The sequence below is a fragment of the Antedon bifida genome, chromosome 4 (assembly GCF_963402885.1).
Source record: "Antedon bifida chromosome 4, ecAntBifi1.1, whole genome shotgun sequence".
NCBI lineage: Eukaryota > Metazoa > Echinodermata > Crinoidea > Comatulida > Antedonidae > Antedon > Antedon bifida.
This window is the reverse complement of record NC_136229.1, coordinates 2055655-2074058: the sequence shown is the minus strand read 5'-3', so window position 1 is coordinate 2074058 and position 18404 is coordinate 2055655. Positions and strand designations below refer to the sequence as shown.

Here is an 18404-nt window from a genome sequence, read left to right as displayed (position 1 = left end):
GAATTAATATGACTGTAGTTGAGATTTAAAAAGATGTAACCATGGAATAATGTAAATTTTTATTATTTTTTAACATTAAACAACAAGGGATTTTTTGAATCATAATAATTAAAAGGATGTATTAAAATTCATAAATTCTAAAAATTGATTACTATTTTCTGTTCATACGGACAGGTCTAATTCAAACGTCAACAATTTGCGACATGCTTATTAAACTGGTGTTTGCATTGTCGTCGAGTATTATATGTATGAAACGCCAACATATTTATCTTTTACTAATATTAAATCCAAACACAGTCTAGAACCCAGAATACAGCCTTTTTACTGTATTACAAAAGACAACTTCATTACTTTTAATAACTATATTCTCTATTTACATTTTCTAGTTTAATTTTTAATGTTATCCGAAGTTAAACAAAGTTTTTAATAAAAATTGCATAATACAGTGTGTCTTTATTGCACAGTTTTAAAAATTAAAAACACTGAAGAATGTAATGATGATAACAAATAAAGGCTAAAATAACCATGTTAATAAGAATGATGGTGAATGTGATGTTATTGATGATATAACTACTGTATAACATAATGAAACTCATACTGAGGGCGTGTGGCGCTGTGTGTTGGACGTTCGACTACTGATCGTTAGACCGAGGTTTGAATCCAACTCTCGCCGCATTGCTTGTATCCTTAGGCAAGATACTTTACTTACGTTTGCCTCTCTCCACCCAGGTGTATAATTGGGAACCCGGTTAGATCAAGACACAACTTTGCGCTGATTACTGGCTGCATATTATAGGAGTATGTTTCCATAGGTGTTTGATCAGGAAATGACTGGGGTAATAATGTTCAGCGCATTGAGAGCTTGCTTATATGCGCTATATAAGAATGAACTATTATTATTATACTCATAATGTTGTGCTATTTACTTACAGTGTAACTTACAGTGCATGATGATGCATAAAGAGATAAAAACAGATAATAATTAAGATTTGGCAGTAGGCTTTTTAACTCCACTAGAACTCTGTAGTTTACTACCTTTACCAGCACTCTTTGACGGACTAGAAGCTCTTCTACTTCTTGTTGTTGTGGAGGCATGACTAGCGCCACCTATCACTCTATGTCTGGGATTAGCCTTGACAGTTGCAGGACCACCTCTTGCTCTTTGTTTTTCTTCTTTTAACTGTTAAAATGTTTAATAATCAAAGCATTATCAATATTAATGTGTTTTCAATTTCTCAAAAAAAATACAGCCATTAAAGATGTATTGTTTTTTTAATATGCCATTTTAATGTCACATAATAGTTAAAAATGTATTTACCTGAAAAACTGTAATTTAAAGCAAAAAATAGTCAAATTGGTTGCCAGCCAATTTTACCATTTATTTTGTCATTTTATATCAGAAAACATTACTTTTTTCAACGGAAGGGATCTAACTATTAAAACTACAAAATAACCTATTCAAAGTCTGATTTAATTAATTTTCATGTTTTTGGGGGACAATACATCTTTAAATAAATTAAATACTGAATAAAAAATACACAGTAACTCTTACCCTTTGCTGATATCTTTTTTCATAATATTCCATATCTGCATCAGTTCCTGTGAATTTAAAGTTAGCCAGCTCGTCAGTAACTTGATTAACTCCTGCCCCTTCTAACGTTCTCAATGTTGAAGCATGCATTTTCAGAAATGGATGATCTGACGAGGTGATTGGCTGGTTTAAGAAAGCCTCGTCTGGTGTCCCTATACCACTATCATCCAATCTCATGTATCCCTCAGCTAAAGAACTGAAGCCTGTTAAACCACCCATTGCTGCATACGGCACATCCCTGCCAACCGGGTGACCACGTGCCAATCGTTCTTCTTTTGTCTCTACAATCATGTCATGTGCAAATGCTGGTTGAGTGCAGGTACAGGTGTAAGAACTCCGGAATGAAACACAATCACATTTGGCTGAAAAATTAGAATTTTCATAATTTATACATTGAGGCATAAAACAAAGTCCTTTTGAGCAAATTCGGGGCAAAGTGCCTTCTAGAAATCTTTATTATTATTATTTATTATCTAACTAGAAAAAAAAACTTGTCCACTTTTAACAACTGTTGGGAGTTAATTCAAGCAAGGCAATCTAACAACAGGATGCTGACCTTCGGAGATCAAAGAGTTTATCTGTGGCTAAATATGTATGTAGTACAATTGTTTGTATTTGTTGCAGCCAAACATAAGATCAAAGGACTGTTACGAGTTCCTATCTTGGCAGGGTGAGCTCAGCCACTGTGAGCATCCTGTTGTTGGATTGCCTTGGTTTAAGGAAGGGTGATTTTCTAACTCTACAATAAACTGTAATGAACAAAAGCCAACCTTTTTTGCACTTGTGTGATGAGCCTTCGAAGTGTTCTTCAGAAGTGTGTTTACACCGACATCGAATTGGCTGACTTCCAACTCGTGGAACATAATTATAAGATGCGCATTTACACCCTCTAACCTTGCAAGGAAGAGCAATTGGTCGTTCTGCTGGAATTTCTTTAAAGTCAGTTTTATGCTGTTTATACCTGGAAGAAATCAGTTTTAGTGAAAGCAGCGCTCTAATTCACCCTAGCAATTTGCTATAGATTATAATATTGTGCTTTTAAAAAAGAATTCAACAATAATATTATTGAGTGTGTGGACACAGTTGTGGTAATTTAAAATATCTCTACACTTCACAGTAGCTTAAACATCAGTGCATGCCTATACCATAAATACTGTACGTACCTATGCTGGCAGAAGCAAAGCGTTTCAGGCCCAATCAGTTTACAGTCCATTCCAGTTGGCCCTGTCCAGCTGACAAAAAGTCGGTTCTGCATTCTGATTGGTAAAACATTTCTTTTGTACTCTTCATACTCATCTGGAGTAAATAATTTACCACCATCATCTTCACCTACTATTCTGAAATAAAATAATTAATCAATTTTATATTATTAGTTAGGCCTAGGTTAGCCAAAATCCCGAGTCGGAGTCAAATAAGCCCTACAACATATATTATTTTCAACTGTAGGCTTTCTGTTCACAATTTAAATGTATTTTAAAAAATATTATTAGAAATTAGGCCTAGGCCTACTCTACTTAGGCCTAGCTATTATTATATCTATCCTGTGCATGTAGCCATGGTTGGCTACTATACTATACTTCCTAGGCCTAGTACTACTAGCCTAATACTAGTACTGTAGGGCCTGCCTACAGGTTAGAGAGGCCCCACTAACTAGCCTAAAAGCGGCCTACTACTACAAGGCCTATAGAGTACTACTAGCTAGCTTAGCTAGGTAGTAGGGCCCTAATATTATAATACTAAATAGGCCTGGCCTGGCCTGGTTCTAGTCTAGCAGGTGGGCCTAGGCCTGGATAAGGCCTAGTCTACTAAAACTAGGCCCTAGACTACTAGGCCTCTGGGCCTCTAGAGGCTAGGCCCTAGGCCAAGTTGAGCCTACCTACTAGGCTAGGGCCTAGGCCTAACCTATTTTAACTTACCGTTTGTACTCTAAATATTGATCAATAGACGATGCTGCATTTGGACCAAATTTCAGGTGATATTGTTCTCCCATTATGTAAAAATAAATTAATAATAAAACCTTAGGTCAAACAAGTTTTCTATTTGAAAAAGATCGGAAAAAAAAGATCGATCGAGCGAAGTAGCATCACGTCGCCAGGGCCACATTCAATGAACCGTAAAAAATGACATGCTGTGTGACCTTACTACTACTAGTAATAATATATAACTAATTTTTAATTTAAAATATTTAAATTTCTATTGTTGACAGTTATTTAAATATGTTTATATACATTAAAAATGTATTTACTAAAAATTATAAATAACCATTTTATGTTGTCAAAAATAGGTTTGCTACCAACATTATTTTTTTTAATGAAAGCCGGAAACGTGGCATGGCGAAAACAAACAAAACGAAGACGACGACGGAAGATTGCTTGGATACAAGACGCTACGCAATCTTTAAAATAATAATACAGGGCCTAGGCCTAGTCATTGGTAATTATTTATGCTAATACTAGTAATTTGTAAAATATATATATACGACGATGTAGTCGATGTAAATTTTAGTTAGTTTAACCTAGAGGCTCTAGCTAGCCTCTCTTTATACTTATCTCTAGCTAGGCCTAGGCTAGATAGAAGTAGCTGTGTAGATAGGGTCGGGGCCGAGGCCTTTAAAGAACCACCTATCTGCATATCAAATCATTGGGATTTACTGTATGCCACATACATACATGAATAGTAACCTCCCTTATTTATAGGAATACTAGATGATACAACATTACTTTGATAGACCTATAATATATTATAATTATTAAATTATTATCATTCATATTATCATATATATGTTATGCGCGATTTGAACGATTTGCGCAATTTGAAATTGCGCAAAAAATTCCTTGCGCAATTTGAAATTGCGCAAAGAATTCTTGCGCAATTTGAAATTGCGCAAGGATTTTCTTGCGCAATATTAAATTGCGCAATCAACTTGCGCAATTTCAAATTTCGCTGCACAGTTTGTAAAATTGTTAAATTGCGCAACAGAATTCTACCAGAATGCATGCTAACGTCGACGATTGGTTAACAATAATAATTAATTTGGAAACTAATAACTCAAAATGAAACATAATAAATGCGAAGATAACATGTGTATAATACACAACATAAATGGCATTCACAATTAAATAATATTATCACTCATTGTAACTTGAAATAAATCAAAATGAATGTAAAAATAACAAAAATTAAGGCAGTAATACACAACATAGTCTACCGCCACCACCATTTAGACTTGCTATCAAAACATAGCCAGTAGTAGGCTAGAGTAGTATAGCCGCCCGCCGGGGAACACCACCATTTTCCTTTGTCGGGTCTTCGTTGGCATGGTATATGCTTTACAATAACAACATTTTCACTATTAAAATAAGGAAATGCGATGTTATCTTTAATTTTTAATCATTCTTAGAAATTACTATAAAAATATGGGTGTGCATGATTTCACAAACTGTCGAAAAACCTTGCGCAATTTGCAGATTACTTGCGCAATTTAATACGTTGCTTGCGCAATTTGAAACAGATGTTTCAATTCAAATTGCGCAAGGAATTCTTTGCGCAATTTTAAATTGCGCAAATCGTTCAAATCGCGCATAACATATATATTTAAAATGAGAATAGAAAAATTGTGAATAGAATTATTAAAAAGGCAGTTTTAAACGATGGGTAAAAACTGTTATTACTACGGTATATTAAATATTAGACTATATTTTTTAGTATTTGTAAATGTTTAAACAAGTTGAAATGAAATGTAACAAAATAGTAATGACTAATGTATTACTATAAAAATAATAATAGAAAATCTGATATCCATAAATTTTTGACAAAATCACAACTGAAATATACATTACTGTACAACACATCTTCATTCAGTAGTTTACTAAAACTGTAGGTCTACCGTCAGTAGTACAGTAGAGAAAATTGTGGACGCAGTTAATTACTGTAATTATAATACAATCTTTTTTTAATAGGCCCCTACTATTCGTACCTCTAGTTATTATCGTAATTTATTTCAAGGTGTTATATTCAAAATGAATCGGATCATGAAGATCTAATGATAGGCAGAGGGAATAATGTTGGCACTGACACGCAGGCTCAGGCACTCAAAACAACTAATGATGTGATTTGTTTTGGAAACTTTACCACACCACTGTCAGGATCATCTCAAACACACCTATTGTAGATGTAAGTTGAAATAAAATAAATAATATTCACAATTACATGCAAATAAAAAGTTGTTGTAATGACTAATATTAGTAAAAATATTTTATACATTTACAATCCATCATAGGTATCTGGTGTCTGGAATGATGGAGAAACACACCTAAACTTAAACAAAAATGGACACCAAGTCAAGTTTTGAGAAAGGCCGAATAGAAGCTTTGAGAGATGAGCGCATAGCAACTCAGAAGAAAACATTCATAAAATGGATTAACTCATTCTTAGTAAAAGTAAATGGAGAAGTTAAAGATCTCTTTGTTGACCTTTCTGATGGTAAGCTACTCATCAAACTTCTTGAGCTTCTTTCAGGAGAAAAAGTTGGACGACCAAATGCTGGGCGACTCAAAGTGCAAAAAATTGAAAATGTTAATCGATGCTTGAAATTTTTATCCAGTAAAATACGACTTGAAAGCATTGGAGCAGAAGATATTGTAGATGGTAATCAACGTTTAATTCTTGGACTGATATGGACAATTATTTTAAGGTTTCAAATACAAGACATCCAAATTGAAGATGAGAGTAGAGAAACAAGGTCTGCAAAACAAGCTCTCTTGCTTTGGTGTCAACGAAAGACAGCAGGCTATTCTGGAGTAAATGTAGAAAATTTCACATACAGTTGGAAAAATGGTCTTGCTTTTAATGCTCTCATTCACTGCCATAAACCAGAGGTAATAGACTATGATTGTCTTAAACACAATACAAACATTGTGAACCTGAATAATGCATTTACAGTGGCACAAACAAAGCTAGGTATTGCTTCATTGTTGGATGCCGAAGATGTTGATGTTGCTAAGCCTGATGAGAAGTCCATCATGACATATGTAGCTGCCTACTATCATTATTTTGCAAAAATGAAAACAGAAAAAACAGGTGGTAAAAGAATTGCAAAAATTCTTGAACAGTTACTTGAAATCGAAGTCCTTCAAAATGAGTATGAAGATCTTATCTCAAAACTACTTCAATGGATTAGGGAGAAGATTGTGGTCTTAAAAAATCATCACTTTCCAAACAGTCTTGAAGGTATCCAAAAAGAGCTGGAGTCTTTCAAACACTTCAGGATCATAGAAAAACCTCCCAAGTATGTGGAAAGAAGCAACATTGAGGGCACACTATTTAGTTTGCAAACAAAGATTAGAGCAATTAACAGAACAGCATATGTTCCTTCTGATGACAAAGTATTAAGAAACGTTGAACGCTCATGGGATGAAATGGAGAAGGCTGAGCATGGTAGAGAACTTGCTCTTAGGGAGGAATTAATCCGACAAGAAAAGTTAGAACGACTTGCTCAAAAATTTCATAGAAAATCTTTGTTGAGAGAATCATGGATTGATGACATGATTAGCGTTTTGAGTGACACTTTAGTTCCACATCTAGATATACAGATGATTGAGGCAGCAACAAAACGACAAGAAGCCATATCTGCAGATGTAGCAGCGCGTGAAGAGCGCTTTACAGACCTAAAAAAGATGGCTACTGATCTTATCAATGGTAACTATCACAGCATGGAAGATGTCAAGAGACGTGGTGATGATATCTCAGTGAAATGGAGTCGTCTACATAATCTCCTAGAGAACCGCCAAGAAATGCTCAATAATATGAAAGACCTTATAAGCCTGTTCAGAGAAATAGAGAACATAAAAAGTGAATTAAGTGAAGCTGAAGTTGGACTCCAATCTACTGATTGTGGTAAACATATCTTAGGTGTTGAAAATCTTTTGCAGAAACAATCTTTGATTGAAGTAAACATTGCTTCCCAAAACAAAAGATTAGAAGTTGTAAATTTACAAGCTGACAGATTTGTAACTAGTGGTCATTCAAAAACTTTGGATATCAAACGGAAGGTTGCAGATGTAAATTTGACATTTCAATCAGTCACACTAATTTGTGGAAACAGACAAGCTGCCCTAAAAGCATCTCATAACTTTTTCCAGTTCTTTCAAGAAAGTGATGAAGAGGAATCATGGATGGCAGATAAACAAAGAATTGCAAAATCTGTGATTACAGGTCGTGATCTTAATGCTGTTTTAAGTATGCAGAAGAAACACACTGCCTTGGAGTCTGAGATAACAGCAAGGCAAGCCATCATTGAAGGTGTTATAGCTACTGGTGAAGAGCTGATTAATTCTGGACATACCAAAAGTTCAAAGGTTAAGAGAAGAATAGATGAACTTAAAGAAAAGTGGAACAAATTAAATGAATTTTGTGAATCAAGAAAAGTTCGACTTCAGGAGTCAGCAGCAGCACATCGATATTACACAGACGCAAATGAAGCGGAGTCATGGATGAGAGAAAAGATGCCATTGGTTTGCAGTCATGATTATGGAAAAGATGCTGTAGCAGCAACTACTTTGTTGCAAAAGCACATTGCACTTCAAGAAGAAATACATGCATATTCTGATGATATACAGAAGCTAGATAAAGAGTCTGCACATGTAATTAATAGTTGTATGTCATACGAAGATGTTGGTGTCCATCAGCCTGAAAGTAACATAAACAACAACATATCTATAGATGTAGCAGATTGCAGTACAGAAGTAATTGATATTCCATATGAGGTAGAAGAAGAGCAGGAGATTGAAAAAGAAATAATCAAGGAAGTGGTGCAAGAAAAACGTTATCCACAAGTCAGGACAATGTTTAAATATGAAGGACATGGAATGAAGATTATCAAAGGAGAAACTTTGATTCTGATTGAGAAAGCCAACAAGGATTGGTGGAATGTAAGACAAAGTACTGGTATTGAAGGCTATGTACCTGCAAATTATGTTAAAGAAATAGAACCCAAGGTAGTTACAAAGAAAATTCCAAAAAAAGTGAAGGTAACTGAAAAAAAAATTGTGAAAAAGATAGAAATGAGACAAGAAGTAGTATCAAAGAAGTCAAAACCAAAACTTACACGCCAATCAAGTTTGAAAAGACGAGCATCAATACATTTTGACAAAGACAACATAGAGTCAAGGCAACAAGGAATAATGGCCACATATAAGAGACTGCAAAAATTATCTAATGCGCGGAAGCTCTATTTGCAAGACGCTATAAAGTTATTTGAATTTTATAGAGAGTGTGATGACTTTGAAGTATGGATAAATGACAAAAAACAGTTAGTTATAAGGAAGGAGACACTTTCAGGTAACATTGTGTCCAGCCGAAGAAAATTTGAAAAATTTCTGACTGACATTTCTGCCAATCAAGGAAGAGTATTACGTTTAAATAAAATGGCTGATGAATTTGTTGAGACTGGACATAGTAAACAGGTTGAAGTGAGAAAGCGACAAAGCGAAATAAATTCCAGTTGGAAACAATTGCTTCAGTTAAAAAATAACAAGGAAAAACAACTTGAAGGTGCTTCTACGATTGAAATTTACAATCAATCAGCTGGTGAAACCAAAGAATGGATTCTGGAAAAGATTTCTGGAATGACTGATATGAATCCTGGTACTGACCTTTCTATTGAAGATCTCCAGCGAAAACAAGAACATTTAGAAAGGGAGCTTATTCCAGTACAACAGAATCTTAAGAAGCTTGGATTACTTGCTACAGCTGTAAAATCATCTTATCCTGACGAAAGTGAACATATTGATGACAAACAAATTGAAATAAAGAAATTGTGGCAATCACTTAACAACAAGGCTGATGATAGAAAGAACCAGTTCAAACAAACTAGGGATCTAAAACGTTTTCACCAAGATTGTAAAATGGCATTTCAAAAGAACCAAGAATGCTTGCACCATTTAATGGACACAGAATTGCCGAAAGATGTCAATAGAGCTGTTGATCTTCTAAATCAAAATAAAGAGTTAGAACATAACCACAGAATCAACGATGACAAAGTGGAAGATATTATAAGACTTGGTTCAAGCATTATGAAAGTTATACCGGATTCTGTTGCTATTAAACACAAGATAACAAGATTGGAGGAGGAGAGGAAATTAATTCACGATAAATGGGCCAAGAGAAATTGCCAGCTAGATAGTTGTTTAAAACTTGCCTTATTTAATCGTGAAGCTGATCAAATTGATGTTTCAACGAATGGACATGAAGCATTTTTGGACTTCAATGATGCAAGTGATTCTGTAGATGGAGTTGAAAGCCTTCTGAAACGACACACTGATTTTGAGCAGACTTTACTTTTTCAAGAAGAAAGAATTAATAATCTCAAATCTATGACGCAAACGTTATGTGAAAATGAGCATGTTTCCAAAGATGATATACTTAAACGTAAAAACGAAGTAATTCAACAAAGAGAAATTGTGAAAGAACGGTCTATTGAACGGAAGAATAAATTAGTTGAATACAAGAATTTCCACATGTACGTCCAAGAGGTTGAGGAATTATCAATGTGGATGGATGATAAACTTACACTTCTAAGTGATGAAACTTTTAAAAATCTTATAAACCTTCATTCAAAGTTGAAGAAACACGAAGCTTTAGAGGCAGAACTACAGTCCAACAAAGATAGACTTGATGCAGTCTCTGAACTTGGACATAAGTTGTTAACAGAGTCAAACTTCAAAAGTGATGAAGTTCAGGTAAAACTTTCAACATTAAACAAAAAATGGAACCAACTCAGTATCTTGTGCCAGGAAAGAGGAGTCAAATTAAGACAGGCAATGCAACAAAAGGAAATGAATGATATTGTTGACAATATCCTTGGGAATATTACAGAGATCAAAAGAAAATTATCTTCAGTAGATGTTGGCCATGACTTATCATCAGCTAAGCGACTTCTAAATTATCATCAGATATTGGAAAATGATATGAGAATAAATGCAGATAAGGTGAAAGATGTGGAAAAGAAGGCAAACTTACTAATTAAAGAGGGTCACTATGATGCAGAAACAATTACAAAGAAGTCCCTAGATGTCATACATATGTTTCATGAACTTCAAATTCCAGCAAAAAACAGAAGACATGCACTTGAAGAATCTCTTGCTGTAAAACAATTTAGTCATGAGGTAGAAAATGAACTACAATGGATAGTTGAAAAATTGCCACAAGCTTCTGATGATGATTATGGTGGGAATCGGTACGCAGCAATAATGCTGCTAAGAAAGCATGATAAATTTGAATCTGAACTTGTAAGTCATCAATTAGTAATTAACAAAGTTATTGAAAAGGGTAATTTGATGACAACAATACACCAAAATAGTTGCAAAGTCATTGAAGGAAAGTGCAGTGAACTTGAAAATGCTTGGGAATCATTGTTGAAGCATGTAAGTGGTAGAAGACAGCAACTGAAGTTTGCTAATGAAGCCCAAAAGTTCTTTGCAGATGCTGATGAAATTGAAGAGTGGGTGTCTGAAAAATCAAGTCTTTTGGATAATCAAGATTATGGTAGAGATGAAGACGCAACACTTAAGTTTATTGCAAGAAATGGTGCTTTAGCAAGAGATTTAGAGTCTTATACTGTTACTACAAATGATCTACAGAAACAAGCATCATATATTAAGAAATCGGAAAACCCATATATACAAGAAGTACATGCACGCCTGGAAGAAATAGAAGAGTATATGGAAGATTTGTCCGTTCGCATTCAACACAGAGATTTACAATTAAAACAGTCAATGTTACTTCATGAGTACATCCGAGAGAGTGATGAGTTATCAGATTGGATTGGAAGAATGTTTCAAGCTGCAAGCTCTGAAGAACTTGGTATTGATTTAGAAGACATCATGAAAATTAAAGAAAAGTTTGAAAAACTTGAAACTGAAGTAAATGTTGGTCGTAAAAAGGTCACCAGCTGTGAAACCTTGGCTGCAAAGTTAGCAGAGAACAATCATGCTCAGACTGAAGCAATTCAAGAGGTTCAGTTGAGCATTACTGAAGATTGGCATTCTCTTCAAGATCAATTAAGGAACAGAAGTGGTAACATTGAGGCAGCAGAAGAGATTCACAAATTTAATAAAGAGGCAGACGATGTTATGAGCAGAATCAATGATAAATTCCAGGCGATTCCGGATGACTGTGGAAAAGATTTGAAAACAGTGCAGTTATTATTACGAAAACATAATACATTCGAAAGTGATTTAGTTGCTTTGGATTCAAAGTTTCATAGCCTTCTAGATGATGCTACACATCTTCAACATAATTACCCTGGTTCAAATGCTGAGCAAATAGCAGCTACCGAAAAAGTTATGGTTGAAAATTGGAATAGCCTTAAAGATAAAACATCTAACAGAAAAGACAAACTACAGCACTCTTTAGATTATCAGCGATTTCTGTCTTGGTGTAGAGACATTGATTTATGGTCAGGTGAAGTTAAATTAGAGATGACATCAATAGACCCAGCAACAGAAATAAGTGTTTTAGAAGTTCAAAGAAATCAACTTTCAGAAACAAAAACAGAAATAATTGCACGTCAAGATAATTTTTCAGCCATTAGTGAAGCCGGAGAAATATTGCTTACTGAAGGTCATTTTGCACGAATAGATATTGCTGACAAATTAGCATATGTAAATGAGCTTCAAACTGAATTAGATCTTACTTGGAAACGTAAACAAGATGAACTTGATAAGGCGCTTGCACTGCAAGTGTTCCTACGTGATGCCCAGCAATTGGAAGTGATGACTAAACAACAAGAAACACTTTTGACTCAGACCACAATTGGCATGTCTGTTGAAGATGTCGATGTTCAAAGAAAAAGGCACGATGCATTTGAAAAAGTACTTGTTGCACAAGAAGAGAAAAAACTTTCATTGGAAAGATTCGGCAATGAACTTCTAAGCAGTGACCATGTAGACGCACCTATAATACAAGGTAAACTTCAAGAAGTAATGGCAAAAAGAGACAAAGTAAAAGAAATTAGCAATGAAAGAAGTAAAAAATTAAATATTGCAAAGCTTCAAAGGGAGTTTGAAAGAGATCTAAACGAAGCAAAAGAATGGCTTCAACAGAAACTGAAAGTACTAAAAGATGATTCAATTAAAGATGTTAAAGATTTAGAAGAAAAGGTAAAACGGTTGCAGAAACACCAGGCATTAGAAGCAGAAATTTCGGCGAATAGAACTCTCGTCTCACAAGTTAGTGAAACTGGTACAAAACTCATGAAAGCTAATATCAGAGAGGCACCACAAGTTAAGAGGGATTTAGATCAAGTTAGATTACTTTGGCAAGAAGTTCAAGAAACATCATTGAAAAGAAGTAAGCATCTGGAGGAAGTTAAAGATCTTCTGCAGTTTAATGAACTAGTTGGAAAAGTACAGAGTTGGATTAAAGATAAAGAACTAATGGTAACTACTGGTGATGTTGGTGATGATTATGAGCACTGCATTGAACTTCAAAAAAGATTAGATGATTTTGGTGCCGATATGTCTGTTGACAAATCAACATTGGCTCGAGTAAATGACATTGCTATTAGACTTGTGAGAAAAGGACAATTAGAGAAAAGTAACATTGAAGAGAGGAAAGTAAAACTGATGAACAGGTGGGATATGCTTCAAATTTCCTTAGCTCAATATCGTGTAAAACTTGCAAAATCTCTGGAATATCATAGGTTTTGCAGGGATATAGATGACATCAATGAGCAGATATCAGAGAAGAAGGTAGCAATGACCCCAACGGAATTGGTTAAAGATTTACCTTTTATCGAAGCATCACAAAGAAAACATGAGAAAATGATGCAAGCTGTGTTATTGTTGGACCATAAATTAAAGAATTTAGAAAGTCATGTTTCAAAATTTGGTTCAGGTCAACAACATTTACATACCATTTCACTAGATAAATTGAATGAAGTGAAAGAAAATCTGTGTTCCCTGAATGAGTTAGCAGGCGAACACAAAGAAAAACTTGCATTTATCTATAAATATGTTAAATTCAACAAAGAGTATGAGGAGAGCAACCAATGGATAATAAATCTAGCTTCACAATTTACTCAACAAGACAATCCGGCCAGTGTGCAAGAAGCAGAAAATATATGTGAAAAACATAAAGAGAATAAATCTGAAATAGAAGGTAGAGAACATATGTTTCAACGAGTCCATGAACTTGGTAATGATTTATTTGACAACAGATTCGTCAAAAATGATATTGTCAAGGAAAAACTTGACAAATTGGTTGAGGAAAAGAATGCTCTTTATGAGAAGTGGGAGGCGAAAAAGAATCGTCTTGGTAATAGCTATGATCTTCAAGTATTTAACGAATTAGTTGATCAGACAGAAGCATGGCTTACAAGTAAGGAGGTAATTCTAAGTAATGATGATATAGGCGACTCTGTTACAAATGTAGAGATTCTAATAAAGAAGCACAGAGGTATTGAAAAAACCCTTGAAAATCAAATGGAGAAGATGAATGAATTAGCCACGTTTTCCGAAGATCTAGTCAATTCTAATCATGACCAAAGTACTGTTATCAAACAAAAGACAGAACAGGTTCTTCAAAAGAGAGATAACCTTTTAAGAATTTCATCAAATCGAAAGAAAGTTCTAGAAGAGTCCAAGCAACTACATGAACTTATGGCAAGTCTATACGAAGTTCGATCATGGATGGCAGAAAAAATGCATATTGCAAAAGATGAATCTTACAAAGATCTTAGCAATCTTCAAAAAAAGTTACTGAATCATCAGGCTTTTGAGACCGAACTTGAAAGCAATCAGATTCGTATCAATGATATAGTTTCAGAAGCAGAAGTAATGTGTAACAATAATCACTTTGCCTCTAGTGATATTGGAAAGCAGATGGTAGAACTTAATAATGAATGGCAGGATTTGTTAGAATTATCACTCATCAAAGGGAAACATATCAAAGAAGCTGCTGATGTTCTACAATTTGAAAGAAAACTTCATGACTTTGAAGGATGGTTAGTAGACGTAGAAGCAAAGTTGAATTCACAAGAATATGGTGAAGATCTCAGAACTGCTACATTGCTTCTGAAAAAACATGAGATGTTACAATTCAATGTTCAAAATCATATGGAAAAGAAGAACTATTTGGAAGTTGCAGTTAAAGAGTTTCAAGAGACAGGCCACTTTCTTGGTGACAGTATTTTAAATAGAACCGAAATGATTATTGAAAGCTTTGATGCATTAGACGCCCCATTAAAATTGAAAAAGCAGAAAATATGTGATCAGTGTTCCTTATATCAGTTTCTGGCAGACATCGAAGAGGAAATATCATGGATCAATGATAGGATGATAAAAACATCTCCTTTTGTAAAGGTTGAAAATTTAGCAATAGCGCAGACTCTATTTAAAAAGCATCAAGCATTGCAGACCGAGATTAACGGTCATGAGAGAATGATACATGATATATCAACATCGTCACAACATCTAATAAGAGGTCATCACTTTGCATCACTAGAGATATCATCTAATACTTCTAAGTTGCAGAATCTCTGGCAAACATTGAAGTCTACAGCTGAAAGCAGGCACAAAAAGCTAAAAGAATCACTTGATATGCACACATTTTATGCTGAACTAGAAGAAGCAAGAGTATGGATACATGAAAAAGATGAAGAGATTACAAGAAAAAATGTGGGAAAAGATGTTACAGCAGTTAAACTAATACTGAAGAAGTTGAATGCTGTAGACCTTGATATTGACAGCTTTGAAGGTACTGTCATCGACTTGAGATCTCTTTGTGATACTTTAGTGCAAGGTCATCATTTTGAAAGTGAAGAAATTGAAATGAAGCAAACAAACATTGAACACCAGTTCGAACAATTAAAAGATCATGCTAAACAGAGAAGAAAACAATTGGAAGAACAGGAATTAATCTACAACTTTTATTATGAAGTTGCTGAAACTCAGGAATGGCTAGCTGAAAAGAAATTGTTTGCATCTTGCGAAGATCTTGGGTCAGACTTAGAACATGTTGAAGAACTTGAAAAAAGATTCTTAGCTTTTCTTGAAGAACTTAATTCTAATGAAGAAAGAATAATTAAGATTAAAACTATGGCTGAACAATTGGTTAAAGATAGGGTTGGTAACAAAGCTATTGTTCATAGTAAATGGGAAAATGTTTCAGAATTATGGAAGTCTGTTCAAGAACTAAGCAGTGTGAGAAATAAACAACTAGAAACGTCAAAATTGCTACATCAATTTAACCACGATGCAGATGAAGTTTTAAACTGGATTCAAGAAAAGGATGCAGGAATCTCAACTATGGACATAGGGCATGATCTATCATCCGTGCAGATTTTGATTAAAAGACACAATGGATTTGAAAGAGAACTATCTGCTCTAGAGGAGCATGTAGAAAATGTTGTTAGTCATGCTGCAGAGATTGTTGAAACCATTCCAGAGGCGTTTCAGGATGTCAGTAAAAAGAATGATGATGTTGTTGAAGTTTGGAATGTTCTTCTTGAAAATGTTGGAAAGCATAAGGAGATGTTGAAACAAATGGAACAGATTCAAATATACTTTACTGACAGTAATGAACTACTAGCCTGGATATCAGAAATGATGATAGCCATAAACACCCATACCAAACCTTATGATGTTGCCAGTGCTGAATCCCAGTTAGTACATCATATGGAGAATCAATCTGAGATTGAGTCTAGAGCAGATCACTTCGAGGAGTTGAGCCAATTAGGAAGAGAGATTGAGCAAAATGATTTATTAGCTGAAGACATCAGGAATAAAGTTGATCAACTAGAAGAATCGTGGTATGCTCTTAATACAACGTGGGAATGTAAAAAGGATCTGTTTGATAAACAACTTGATCTGCAGATGTTTCAACGGGACATTGAAGCGGCAGAGAAATGGTTGGCAGCGCGGTATCCATTGATAGATGATGATTCCTATCTGCAGGAGTCAGCAGATATTGACGAATTTTTGAAGAAACAGGAAGAATTTGAAACTATGATTGTGGCACAAGAAGAGAAGTTCAAAGCTCTTAACAGACTGACAATAACCGAAGAAGAACAAATTAAAAATTAATTTAAACATTTATTTATTATTGTTAGATATACTAAGTAGTAACTGTAGATAAATAAAATAATTAGTAAATAGAGTATATTATGAACAAAAATACCTTTCAGTATAGAATTTCATCCACATTATAAAAGTTTTAAATTCAAATATAGATATAAAGTGCATTGTTTGTTTACCTTTAGTCTGATGTAGAATATTTAACAGTACTTGCGACCAAGTAAATATTAACTTTATGTATTGAAATAAGTGTATTCAGATAATGACTTATACTGTATTTTTAATAACTTAGTATAATCTCTGCAAACTGCTAAACTAAATGTAAATTTATGAAGACCTATGTGACTTACTGTAAAGTGCAAGGAAAAAATGTCATCAACATGGATTATAAGAATACATTTTAAAAAAACAGATAATTATTCTGGCAAATTAAATACAGTACTACAGTACTTACCATAATGTTGAACTTTAAGAATAGTATCAGTGGTATGGTACTGTATATGTGACCTGCATCCTGACCTGCTTCAGATTATGTAAATTAACTGGAAATGAATGAAAGTAAGATAAGCAATTAAATTATTGTAAGACTGAGATTTTTTTCATTAAACACACCAAATAGAGTTTTTAAAAAAGTCGTGAGTACTAAGTCGGAGTATAGTAAATGGAATCACATACCTTGATTATTTCTAGTTTTATTCGTAGTTTAATAAATTTTATATTTTATAATACAGTGTTTCTTCATACTGTACCTTGATGTTATACATTCCTATTCGTAATGCATTATCATGTATATAGTTTTTGTTTTATGTATTTTGTCTGTTGCCATTGTGGAATATACTTTAAACAGTTTAATTGTAGGCGTATTAGTATTGTCTTAGTTATATTTACTTATTTAATGTGAATGAGCTTTTATAACAAAATCTTTTATTTAGACCCATTAGTCTGCTTTTAGTTATTGTTTAATGTTTTTTAATCAACACAAGTATATATGTCGTATTTTTTTCCAAATGTATAAACACTACAGGGTCATTCTTAATAGTACATGGTATTAGGGTCTTTTCTACAGTATATATTTGCATTTAATAGTTTGAGTGGCCAAAGTATTGTATTACCTTTAATACAAGCACAAGGAGTAAAGGTAAAAGTAGTTTTGCAATTAAAATGCTTTTTTAAATATTATTAAGTTATTTTATTTCAATACTTAATGTTTTAACTTACTTTTTTTAAATAGTGTTCTCTTGCATTGGTTATACTAGTATGCATCCGTCCAATTCCATATATGGTATATTTTCAGTGATGACACCACGATGAGTCACGCACGTGTAATAATTAGGAATTGAATTACGCGCTCGCATAGGTAAAAGTTGAACCGCGTGTTCATTTTCAATCATAGTTTAGTGTTTAGAGCAATTTTATCGCACAATTCATTTTAATTTTGTTTAATACTACGTTATACTACAGTAGATTGAGTTTACATTTATTCAGGGTAGCGTATAGTTAAGACCTTTGACATTTGTGCTGATTTTTCAAACTTGCTATTTCCCATGGTGCATTATTATCCGTCATCAATTTTCCTGAAAATATTTATTATTCAGATTGTATTTCTATGAATATTTACTATTTAAAATATATTTTTTACACTATATACACACGTCTATTGTTATTTTATTAATAAATTGATTCACTTTCAAGTTGTATGCTGTATATTGTTTAATTTTATGTTGAAGTGATTGGTTGAA

At 33.8% G+C, this 18404-nt stretch overlaps 3 protein-coding genes across 3 annotated transcripts in view; 1 reads left to right on the top strand and 2 right to left on the bottom strand.

Moving 5' to 3' along the window:
- Window positions 1–18404, bottom strand: part of LOC144840388 (solute carrier organic anion transporter family member 2A1-like) — a 63419-nt gene that overhangs the window by 38488 nt on the left and 6527 nt on the right. The gene's annotated exons all lie outside the window — the stretch shown is intronic.
- LOC144840411 (protein FAM221A-like) lies at window positions 960–3638 on the bottom strand. The gene is made up of 5 exons (XM_078696221.1): window positions 3508–3638; window positions 2755–2928; window positions 2362–2552; window positions 1553–1953; window positions 960–1180 (listed from the first exon to the last, which is right to left on the bottom strand). The coding sequence occupies exons 1-5, from the start codon at window positions 3579–3581 to the stop codon at window positions 983–985; spliced, it is 1038 nt and encodes a 345-aa protein (XP_078552347.1). The 5' UTR covers window positions 3582–3638; the 3' UTR covers window positions 960–982.
- On the top strand, window positions 5719–18360 carry LOC144840376 (spectrin beta chain, non-erythrocytic 1-like). Its single transcript, XM_078696172.1, has 2 exons — window positions 5719–5764; window positions 5871–18360. Exon 2 carries the CDS (start codon window positions 5920–5922, stop codon window positions 16672–16674), a length of 10755 nt encoding a protein of 3584 aa, XP_078552298.1. The 5' UTR covers window positions 5719–5764; window positions 5871–5919; the 3' UTR covers window positions 16675–18360.

Coding starts and splice junctions, on each gene's coding strand:
- LOC144840376 (XM_078696172.1), top strand. CDS start 5,920: ATGGACACCAAGTCAAGTTTTGAGAAAGGCCGAATAGAAGCTTTGAGA.
- LOC144840411 (XM_078696221.1), bottom strand. CDS start 3,581: ATGGGAGAACAATATCACCTGAAATTTGGTCCAAATGCAGCATCGTCT. Junction 1,954..2,361: donor ATCACACAAGTGCAAAAAAG/GTTGGCTTTTGT, acceptor CTAATTTTTCAG/CCAAATGTGATTGTGTTTCA. Junction 1,181..1,552: donor AAAAAAGATATCAGCAAAGG/GTAAGAGTTACT, acceptor ACATTTTAACAG/TTAAAAGAAGAAAAACAAAG.